The sequence below is a fragment of the Monopterus albus genome, unplaced genomic scaffold (assembly GCF_001952655.1).
Source record: "Monopterus albus unplaced genomic scaffold, M_albus_1.0 scaffold84.1, whole genome shotgun sequence".
NCBI classification, from domain to species: Eukaryota; Metazoa; Chordata; class Actinopteri; order Synbranchiformes; family Synbranchidae; genus Monopterus; species Monopterus albus.
In genome coordinates, this window is record NW_018127964.1 from 1,023,563 (window position 1) to 1,035,043 (window position 11,481).

At 40.3% G+C, this 11,481-nt stretch overlaps 2 protein-coding genes across 4 annotated transcripts in view; one reads left to right on the forward strand and one right to left on the reverse strand.

Annotated features, from left to right (window-relative positions):
• Positions 1-11,481, forward strand: part of adam22 (ADAM metallopeptidase domain 22) — a 58,739-nt gene that overhangs the window by 26,146 nt on the left and 21,112 nt on the right. For both annotated transcript variants that reach the window (XM_020607267.1, XM_020607268.1), the window contains exon 6: positions 1,026-1,089. In XM_020607267.1, coding sequence (XP_020462923.1) covers positions 1,026-1,089 — 64 coding nt within the window. The remainder of the gene's footprint in view (positions 1-1,025; positions 1,090-11,481) is intronic.
• cldn12 (claudin 12) lies at positions 6,564-10,803 on the reverse strand. Of its 2 annotated transcripts, XR_002275478.1 has the most exons (4): positions 10,608-10,803; positions 9,047-9,308; positions 7,651-8,955; positions 6,565-7,219 (listed from the first exon to the last, which is right to left on the reverse strand). XR_002275478.1 is itself a non-coding variant. In XM_020607277.1 (3 exons), the coding sequence occupies exons 2-3, from the start codon at positions 9,263-9,265 to the stop codon at positions 8,125-8,127; spliced, it is 1,050 nt and encodes a 349-aa protein (XP_020462933.1). In that variant the 5' UTR covers positions 9,266-9,308; positions 10,608-10,803; the 3' UTR covers positions 6,564-8,124. The 2 variants fall into 2 exon arrangements, 1 of the variants encoding a protein (XP_020462933.1); XM_020607277.1 differs by having other exon boundaries at positions 6,564-8,955.

Sequence of the window (11,481 nt, forward strand, 5' to 3'; positions counted from 1 at the left end):
GAAGAGGTTTGGATAGATTGCCTTTTGGTTGTCCCAGTATCTCATAGGATCCTGGGACCTGGCAATACCTTATTTTCCGATATGAGATCAAAATGGTCCCACACGGCGGAAACCTTTCTTTTGGCTTGAGGCTGTTCCATAATTCTTGATGAATGTGACGATGAACCGCAATAGATCAGAGATTCGTTTTGGCAGATGCATCCTTTTGACATATGAGCTTCCTTATAAACACAGTTTGGCGCAGCAGTGTCGGTTCGAAACAGTTCCTGTATCGGTCACGTGACTTTCTTAAAGCATACGCGCACCGACACGGGGTTTTGCTCTACGAGCTCGACGCATGTGGCAACGCATCGGTGTTGCCGGACCCATCACTAATGTTTACACATGACTTCACAGTTTGACCCAACCAATCCACTAAAAGCTTCAGATAAATGGATGATGTCTGTGCTCGTGCACATGCACACGCAGACAGAGACAAGAAGACCTTCAGCCAACCACTAAATGAGCAGTTGTTCTTGAACTGTTTAAAAAGATTGCTTGTTCAAAATGATGTGTGAGTCATGACGGATCCTGGAGGATGGTCATGGTTTGTATTGACATTCTAGGAAATGTACCCCTGTCAAAGATATTGGAGTCACTTATTTATTGCACAGATAAAAGCTTTAGGTGACCTTTAATTTACGCTGTGTGCAGGGAATCTCTGAAATGATCGAATGACCTTTTGTTTCACATTATCTTCCATCCTCCCTAAGCTGCACATATGCCAAATACAGCTGTTAAGACAGTCCAGGGTTTTGTCAAAAACTGCACCTTGTAGGAGTGCTTTACAGTTATTATTCTGACAAATGCTTTATTAGTATAATAAACCCCCCCCCCCCCCCCCCCGCCCCCGGAACGCGTCCCTCTCTGTCCCACTGAAATCTGAGGAGGAGTTGAATTCAGATGCATTATTCCATTTAGTGATTAATAAAAGAAGAGAAACTGGTGTTCATGTGTGCTCCCCCCTCCTTGTCTCTCTCTTTCAGTGGGATGTTTTTTGATGGCAATCACACCTACATGATTGAACCTGGAAGACAGAGCAGCAGCGATGTAAGTACCCTACAAATCTCCATGAAAGTATATGTATTTTGCAAGAGCTGGTGATGGCTCTTCTAAAGGGGATTTATCTGTTTGCATTCCAGGTGCCTCTCAGTCCTGTTGAATTGTTAGTGGTCATATAATCCATTACAGCAGTGGTTTAAGTGAGTGCGGCTGATGATGTGTGAGAATTAGGGGTGTAAAGATCGGAAAATCGATCAGAAAATTGATACAAGAGCCATGTCTCTATGGGTGCATAGGTTGAAAACCACAAATTGGAGCCAAATGAGTTTTAAAAATGACAATAACAAGTTAGCAGGATTTAAGTGAAAAATGCATTCCAACTTTGTATGATAACGTGAAGCAGCAGCTGAAGGTTTACTCTTCACCAGTGCCCGTTATTTACATCTATTTGGCTTTTGCTGCTTGAAATACAAAACTTCTTTTAGGAAACACTAACCCTTTTTAATTGTATACCCTAAACAGATATTTTAATATATGTATCGGTCTTTCACATAAAAGCTAAATTAAAATTGAATATCTACTGAATCGAATCAATCACTCTGAACAGTACTGTATCGTATTGTTACAAATTTTCATTTTTGTATCTAATCGTGGACCATCTATCAAGATATGTATTAAATCTTGTGAGAGGGAGAGATGCACACCCTTAGTGAGAATAATTATTCCTTGTATTACAGGATTCATGCATGGGTCAGTTTTTGTCCTGAGAGAAGATTAGTCCTTGAGATGAGATCAGTGGCAGTGGTCTTAACGTTTCCTAATGAACCTAGGTCTCAGAAAAGAGACAGAGATACTAGTTACAAAGCTTGCAGAGCTAATTAGATCATAACAATTAGAGGCATTGTGGTTGGAATGAAGGGACAGATCTGAGATTGTCTGAGGACACCATAAGCATGTGAGAACAGCCACTTGATACTCTGTGTGAGAGAGAAACTTCTTCCTGCTCTAATTAAATGTCCAGACAAAGCATGTGCCTGAAGTTAATCAGTAAGAGATGAAAGGAGACAAAGATAAGAGATGTCAGAGACCTGTGTATTTGTTTGTGCCCATATGAATGTGTGTTTTCTTGTGTGGATAAGTGTATGTGCACCCATAGGCATTGGTATGGCGGCCTGGCACATAGAACTACTAAGATTCACATCTGTATGACTGTTTTAGAGCTAATGGTGTTTAAAGAGCAGGTAGGAGAGAAAATGAAGTGGATGGATGTAAAGAGCAAATGTAGCTAATAAAAGGAATCTTACTAGGGAAAAAAGGAGGCAGGTCCACAGACGGAGGACGAGCAAAAAAACCCAAACCACTGGTAAAAATGTGAGTAGATTGCTTGTAACTGTATCTTCTGCAGAGAAACCAAACAAAAGGGGAGCTAATTGGTTTGTAATGGGAATTGCTATATCGAAGTCATGCAGTAATGAAAAGAAGAGGAAATTTGATGTTGATGCAAGCAACAGAGCATTCTGAAAATGAAAAATTGAGAAAATAAGCAAAGACAGAGAATAAGTGATGATAATGCTTCATCATCTGTGATGGTTCTCCCTTCCACTTCTTCTTTACCCCTTCCTTTTCTGGCTTCTTCTCTGTCTCTCCTCTCCCTCCGTCATTCCTCTCCGACATTTTTCAGGAGGAATTGAATTAGTCAATGGATGAAAGAGAGAGAGAGATCAATTCAGAATATTCCCGCAGCACTCCTTGTCAGAGTATAACAGTAACTTTTTTGGCCATTCACACAGACAATGATGTAAAAATTGAAAGATTCTTTACTAGTTTTATTGTTGCATGTCAAGTAAATGATCCAAGTATTTCTTTCACTGCTGCACTGTGGTGGTTGTTTTGGCTTGTTAGGTAGGGGAGTCCTATCTGCATGATAATGCCAGGGACAGCTCTGCCCTTGAGCCCTGCAGAGGCTGTCTGTTGTCAGTGCTGAGCTCTGGATGTCTGCTTCCCATAGGCAATAGTCCACACTGGTTGATTCTACCTCTCCATCTCTGGGTTTCTTTCTGTGTATATCAGTCTCCATTTCACTCAGTCTGTGTATCTTTTTGGCAGTCTACTTGGTCTTCAAGTTGTCTCATTTCTGTTGGACAGATGCATGTCATATAGATGGACAGATGTCTGCTGCAACAATCTAAGTGTTCTCCATGTATCCTGTATTTCAACACTCAAACTTGGAGAAAGAAAATGTTGCTGGCTCTTAGTTTTAAAAGGTCGCATGCTCAGTCATGTTCTCGTTACACTGTGACAGCCACATTATCACTCTTTATCGGTCAGTAACTCCATTGACAGCAGAGGCTTTGTGCCCTGTGATACACCAGGCTGTTATTATCTGGTTGAAAGTGATGGAAAAAGCATGGTCGGATGTACAGCAGGGTGCGTTGAGATTAAGAGTCGGCATGGCTTCTGTCAGCCATATGGTAAATCCATCTGGTCATCTTCTGCCAAGTCAGAAAAAGTTATGCAGGACATTAGTGAAGTGTGTCCTGAACAAGCTGCTCTTCTTTGGCTGAACAGGTTTTAAAGCATCTTATTGTGTTATTTAAATAGGCTTGTGTACAATAGATGACAGTAGTGAGCAATACAGAGTGCCAAATTGAAGTTCATAAACAGGACATGATGTTCCCGGGTGCTATGTGGCTGATAAATCTTGCACTTCAAGTCTTTGTGAGTGTGTGCACACAGACAGCTTTGAGGGAATGTGTGATGCTAGCTTGCATATGCAGAAAACACCATATGTCAAGCCCTTGTGTTATTTGGACACCTATCCAACAGCGCCTGTACCTCAGAGCCCCTGCAGCTACATCTCAACAGCTCTTTCTGTTTGCTTTGAGTGAGGACTGAAAACATTGTGCTGTGCTTTGTTGATGATGCAGTGACCAGGGGTTCATCCATTTTTTTAAAAGCACAATCAAAGACGAACCTGTAGTAGGCTACTATAGCATTTTGTGTTGTTATAAATGGTGTCAGAATGCATAAACAATGATTCAATAAATTGATTAGTGGATTGACAGAACATTATTCACCTATTTCGATCACTGATTAATTGCTGAAGTCATTTATCAAGCAATATGACAAAGAATCTGTAGCCATGCTAGCAGCTCTTGGGTACAGCAAGCTAAATGCTAATATCAGCCTCCTTGACAGGCTTGCACTAACAATGCTAACCTGCTGATGTTACCACATTCACCATTTTAGTTTAGGATTTTACACTGTCTGCATCTTGGACTTGTATAAAATATTCCCACACGTCCCATCTTGTGATGCCCATAGTGTTATTGGGTTTTATTGCTGCAGTTCCTGTGTAATGATGTGAGCTGCAGGCACAACAAGAAGAGAGGTTGAGAAAAACTGTTCTCATTTACTGGGGGAGTGGAGTTGAAGGCTGAAGAGAGTATGTGTTGATAGGGGTAGTGGCTGGTTGTAGAGTGGGGGGTGTTTGTATTAGGTGCCAGGAGGAGGTTGTTTTTTTTTATAATAGCACAAGATGGGAATGGATTTTCAAAAAGAGGGGTTTCTCTGAGGCCCCAAGGCGTCTTCATGTTACTAAACCTGTACTAGTTCGTTCACACATAAAGAAAGCGCGTGAGAGTGGAAAAACTTGTTACGCTTCCCTGCTTTATATTCATGAGCCAGCAGTCTGTGTCTGAGGTAACATCTCCCTTGGCAACCCAGGCTCCGCCCCCATCCCTTTGTAGCACGCCATATGAAAGCCATCTGTGTTTAAACCCTTAATCTCCATCACTACACACACCCTGCAGTGTCTCTATATTGTGTGTATTTTTAAACTGTAGTGATCAAAACCGCTTTATTATAAGTTAATTCAGCAGTAAATGCTCCAATAAGGGAGTGTGCAGGCCTACATATGGCAAATAATACAGGAGCTGCTATGTCATATACTTCTCTTGATTATTGTCTTAATAATCAATAGCCACTAAATATGAAAGTGCCACATGGAAAAAGGAATTGGTTCCAATTATGAAGAGCTGCAGTTAGATTGGTGGCTCTGTCCGTTGCTGGACTACATAAAAGATAAGACAAAACACTAGAGCCTTAAAAGCTGTGTTTTAATAGCGTGTTCACTCTTCTTAATTGCCTCTGGTTTTTCTCTAGAGCCTGTGTTAAAATAAGTTGAAAATTTATCGAGAGGACCAATCATCGTCTAGGGCTAATATCAGTGAGTTAATATTCTCAAAGCTGCTTTTAAAGTGCTCTGTAGTGACCAAGTTCAACATTTCAGCACATTTCAACTATAAGGGTGCTCCTAAGCCTAACAGTGGCAAAACAGTATTATTATTCCTTTTGCCAATGTCAAATATGCAACATAAGTAACCTATTACTTGTTTAAATCACTGACCTATTCCACTTTGTAGCTTCAGCTACTCATTCACGTGGACTTACAGATTTTCTTTATTTATTATAATCAATTGAATATATTTGGATTTTGTGTTATACAAAACAAGCTTTCTGAAGACTCCACTTTGGGCTTTGATATTTGAATTGTGGTGGCCATTTTCACTCATTTTTGACATTTTATAATCTATACAGGTAATTGATTACACAAACAAGTCTTTACTTTTGCATTAGATTTTGGTACGACCTGGTAAATTCGTGGGTGTGCATAGCTGTCGGTCTCTAAGGGTCAGCCGTGATAGACTGGTGACCTGTCCAGTGTGTGCCCTGCCTCTCACCCTATGTCAGCTGAGATTGGCTCCAGCCCCCTGCAACCCTCTTCAGGATAAGCGGTATAGATGATGGATGGATGTGGTAAATGAATTTTTGTTCAGGTTTAAATGATAATTATGTCAGTTTAGTGTTGCTGCTAGAGATTGAGAGGTGGTGGCTGTTCGCTGTGCCAGACTTCCTTGGAACAGTAACTGCTAGCCACTGATGGAGAACATTAATTAAAACACATTACAGGTCCACATTTCAGCAACTTGGTTAACTAGGTAAGGCTAACAGATGTACAAATTAGAGGAAGAATTAATTTTTATATTTGTTATGAAGTGAGAATGAAGCTGCTGACATGCAGTCATGTCATTTAGTATTTAACACTTAACGCCATAGAAGGCTAAAAACATGCCAGGTTGTCATTGATATGATGTTAGCAAACAGCTACAGTTAATAAAACTGATAATGGGTGTGTCAGATTTACAGTAGTGTGCATATGGTCATGCGTTGACAATAGTTAATAGTATTCATGTCAAAGAGTCACTGGAAGGCCTCCAAACCTAATTTTGCTTAGGGCCCCATAAAAACTTGGGCCAGCCCTGCATGCAGTTGTGTCGTTTTGAAAATGTGAAGTAGGCGGCATGCTGTATAACAGTATGCAGAGGGAGTAGGTGAGAACCTGTACAACGTGAGACAACCTGTATGAATTTTGTATTAATATTCACTGTAAGTCACCCAAAGGCACAGTCTGTGATGTAAATGTTAAACAAAACAAAATCATACTTGGTGGTGTAAATGTAGCCTTGGTCATATCCACAGCTTTAATAGCCCCCAATTATGAATTATAGAAAGAACTGTAACATGATAAGTTTTTGGAAAACTAGAACCTTGCAGACAATCAGTTTATCCATTACACTGGAAATGCTGGACATAAACAGCTGAAACCATCACTGGAGCAGATAAAAATGGGCTCTCTCTCCCAGTATGTCATTCAGTCTGCCTGAAATGTTTCCCGGTTTCGCCTCCTGTTTTTGCCAGCTGGGAGAGATGGACAAATTACTCAGATGAATACTTTGAATCTAAATAAGACTGGTTGTGTGCTGGTTTGTGTTGCAGTTACAAATGTTGAGTACTTTATATCAGTTAGTGAATTGGCTTTTGTCACTGTTCCCCCAGCACGTAGATACATTATGATGGATATTTTAATAAAAATAAAAAGGTGACAGTGTAGAAAGCATGTGGCGATATCACTGACATGAACAATGTAGAATAACATGATGGAGACAATAGAATTTGAAGGAATGTTGATCATGTTCATTAAGCAAAACATACAAAAAGGCAAGATTTCATTTACATTGAGCTTTAGGAAGTAGATCTATTACATTAAACCAAGCGCTCCCTTTCCTTGCTACGCTGTGCTAACCAGTAACAGGAATGCATTACATCACATCGTGACCTGGTGACAGAAGAGAAATCCAATGTGTAAAGATGACAACAATCATCAGAGGCATACAGTGTGCAATTCTAAATGTCAAAATTCATATTTTACCCAGAATTGTGCAGCCCTAGGTCATATGTATATTTAAACAAAATTTGCAAAAAAAAGGCAATGTAAACTGGCACAGTATTCACATTATTAGTGCATTTAAAACAATCACAGGGTACTGTGACATCAACAATTCACGTCATAAAACAAGCACAAAATATATAAACAGGTGAGTCAGTTAGTAGTTGTCTATTTAGAAAGACAGAACTAAAAGTTAATGACAGTCAGTAGTGATAAGACCTTCATAAACTGCAGACATAACAGTGATAAATCAATTGAATAGTGTGTGTCCACTATACAAATTGAAAAGAAAAATGTAGTTGGAATGTATATTAACCTACCTAATGCTAGTAACTTGTAGTCTGCTTGTAGCTAGTAAAGTTGGTCCATTTCCCAGAAGCTTTGTGTTGTTGATTGCCCCTACTCTGCTTGTAAAATAGTGAAAAAACAGTTGCTTGAGGTGTCAAAGTACTTTTGGTTGCAAATGAAAATATATTTTCAGCTTCCATTGCTACAATACTAAGCTGAATACTGCGTTTGCACTGGTGCTTTAATAATCTTCATTTTAAAGAAAATGTCATTCTTCTTATAGCACCTCCCAGGGTCTGTGAACTAGGTCTCAGCTTCAGTGATCGGTAAATTACAGACCTAGACTGGCTGACTGAATTCTTGAAGCTGTCACTGTAGAGGTTCTAAATAGCTCTCATGTTATTAACCTTCATCTATCATTCTCTATTACTTTTATCAGTGGTGAAATTCATGGAAGTATGAGGACAGAAGCCTTTAGAGTGCTCAGGTTATTTGCCTCTCTTCTGTTACTCTTCCTGTGTTAGCACAGGGATGTCGATCTCTATAGCAGACATCCGTGAGCGGGTGGAGTAGCGGCGTCCTGTGTAGCTGGATCTGTAGCCTTGAGAAGGAGCATAGCTTTGTGAGGGTGCATAACTCTGCGAGGGTGCGTAGCTCTGAGAAGGAGCGTAGCTGTAGGCCTGGGTCACTCCTACCTCTGATCCATACCCCTCTGGAGCAGGAATCTGAGACATGTAAACCTGGTGTGTTGCAGGGGTGGCCACACTTTGTGCATAACCCTGGGAGGCCACATAAGGCTGAGTGTTGATCACTGTGGGAGGATAGGTCTGTGGTTGGAATGACTGAGGACCGTAGACTGGGGAGGGAGGATATCCGTTGGCAGTGAGAGGCTGGGTGGACAGAGAGGGTGACATGGAAGGCAGGGGCAACCAGAAAGGTGAAGGCAACCTCTTACACATGCAGTACCACAAGAACATCATTAGCGCGGCCAGCATCAGTCCTCCAGAGCAGCCTATTGCTATATATACAGCAAACCCATCAGAGAAAATGTTGTCATATGTGATGTTCATCTCCTTGGTACGGAACAAGAACCACACTGAGGGTGCGATGGCGATAGCTCCACCCAAAAACAAAAACATCCCGGCCACCAGGTGACAGCCTGCACTGTTGACCAGGAATCTGATAGTTTTAATGTCTGGCTCAGGCTTATCTGAGCAGCAGCAGGTCTTACACATCCCAGCCATGCACAGCAGTAAAGCTAGTGAGCCGAACATCAGGCATGCAGGCAGACAGAACTGCAGCAGCCGTAGATCTAGCTGGTCCACTTTAGAGTACCACTGGAACCATAAGAAAAAAAGGATGCCAATTAGAACAGTTGAGGATGTAAAAGAAAAAAGGAAGAGAACAGCAAATTTCTCAAAGTAATACCTCTGAATCATAGTAGTAGCATCCGGAATAGCCATCCTGTTTCACACATTTAGCCCACAGCCCATCATACACACTGACATTCTTGGCGTTGCGATTGAAGGTGACGAGTCTCGTTATACGCCACTGTGGGATTAATCCTGCCACAGTAATTCCTCCCACAGACACAAAGGCAATGATGAAGGCAAATGCATTGGTGGCATGGATGTCCCGGCACGTCATGGTTGTTTGGTGCAGGTAGGAACAAAGGCCACAAGGAGAGTTCCTATTTGAACGGATGAAATGAAGAAGTCAGACAGAAGTGGCTAGTGTCGTAGGAATCAATGATGCCATAATAATTTAAACAGCACATTATATCTGTATATCAAAGTCTTGATCTTAGGGAAAACCATGATTAGTTTATCTGAATGGCCTCATTACTACTGATGTAAGCTAACTGGGCCACTGACCTAGCTACAGCCAATGCCCCATATTTTTATTCATCACGGTGTAGTTGACCCAGTATCTGCTGTCCCCAAGAAACAATGGTCTTGTTTCATTAGCAAACAAAGTCAGAATGACTTGATGGTTGAGGCTTGTGGACCCACAAGTGTCCATACTGTAGTACGTTACATAAACTGTTCCATTACACAACAAGCTATTGAATTAGACACTTCGAGTTTTCTTTATGTGACAGCATGCAACAATGACTGACCACGGCTGTGCGGAAGCGTCATCTTGAGAAACACATACATGTTTTTACATCATCAAATTTGGATGGCTGCATTTTTTTGTAGTCTGAGTAAAGCCACAAAAAAAAAAATCGTACGCCTTCAGCTGGTACAAAACACGGCCTCTTGTTTTATAGCCAGTTCAAACAGACAAGTTCATATCAACCTTCTTCTGGCTGTTATCAATCAGTTTGGTAACCCACCCCCCATTTTATTTGTCCAGTTGTAATAGTCTGACCGTTTGTTTATTTCACTCCTCTTTATTGTTGAGTGTATGTCCCTTTTAACTTTAACTTAATTTAACTGTATTCCTTGAAAGTTGTCATCTTGGTGTTACCAGCATAACACACCTTGTTGTTATTGTTAGTAATATTTTCTTTTATAAAGACATAGTTAAGGGCCTAAAACCCAATAAGAGGTTAATGACGACGGAATCATTCTAATGAAACGGTCTGAAACTACACTAAGACGATAACATCATTATACAAACATCTGATACTTTATATGTAATTAACGTTACACTATAACTGAGTAATGACAGGCCAGTTATGCTAAGTTAGTTAGCTAATGAGCAGATTCCCCAGCTAACGTTACAGCTGTGTTAGGTCGTTACTGGAAAAGACCAATAATTTCATTAATAGCAGCATATATCTACAAGTGTGTTAACTAAAATAAATCGCCTGAATGTGAATATAATAAGTATTGTGCGGTGCGAACGGACGGACTAACATTCAACACCAGATCGGTAGCATTAGCCAGCTAGCTGATGGCTAAAACGTTAGCATGGTATCAACCTATTGCGTCCCGAATGTGAAGCCCAACACAAAAACTACGTTTATCATACATTACAGTACCTTATATTTCCAGCACCAGCACTTCAGCTGTTTACAGCGAAGGCGGTTGCATTTCAGCTTCCTTCTTCTTTACACACTTGAACCTTTATAGCAAAGCCTTTTCACACAACAGTAGAAACACAGCGAAAACAAGATGTGGCCTCAGAGCATGATGGTGTTTCCACCCCTCAGCGCTGCCTCGCAGGGGGTTAACCCTTTCGTGGTGTTTTAGAATTTTTCCTAAAAATCGTTTATATAGGCTACATAACAGGGATGATAAAATTATATACTAGGCACAGTCAAAGTAGATGTAATAGGCTAATGAACCAACCAAAAGTTGCACTAGAGAATAAATAAAACGTCTAATAATTCAAATATTTAAAAAAAAGTAAAATAGGTCCTTGAACCGTTATTTTCAAAACATTGATTGCTGATGTCTTACAGCATTTGGGTAAAGTCCCAGCAAAATTTTTATTAGACTAAATGACTGTCCAAACCCTCTTTAACATTAGCTTTCATAGTAATGTGAGTAATTTTGGTCAGACATTTACTCCTTTTTTTTCCATATGCTGTTTGTCTACTTGCCTGGTGATTTTTTTTTAAGTGCTCCTAATCAGATTTTTTTTTAAATCTGTTTGACAGATGAAAATACAGCTTTGAAGGAGACTGTGCATGCAATATTAACAAAACAGACTGATCAAACAAGAGGTATAAATATACAGTATATTTTTTCACATTTTTTAACTCAAGTGATCTTGAACACAGCTGCTTGACATCCAGACCTTAAAATAAAACCAAGTCACACAATTTTCTGAATAAAAGCAAAGAAATGGCAAAAGCTGCATGCTTTTTGGCAGTTTGGACTCTTTGACCTCCATAAATAAGTGGGTGAAGC

Excerpts from the sequence above, each read along its gene's own strand:
- cldn12 (XM_020607277.1), bottom strand. The coding sequence starts at position 9,265 with ATGACGTGCCGGGACATCCATGCCACCAATGCATTTGCCTTCATCATT. Across the intron at positions 8,956-9,046 it reads GCTACTACTATGATTCAGAG|TGGTACTCTAAAGTGGACCA; the intron begins GTATTACTTTGA and ends TTATGGTTCCAG.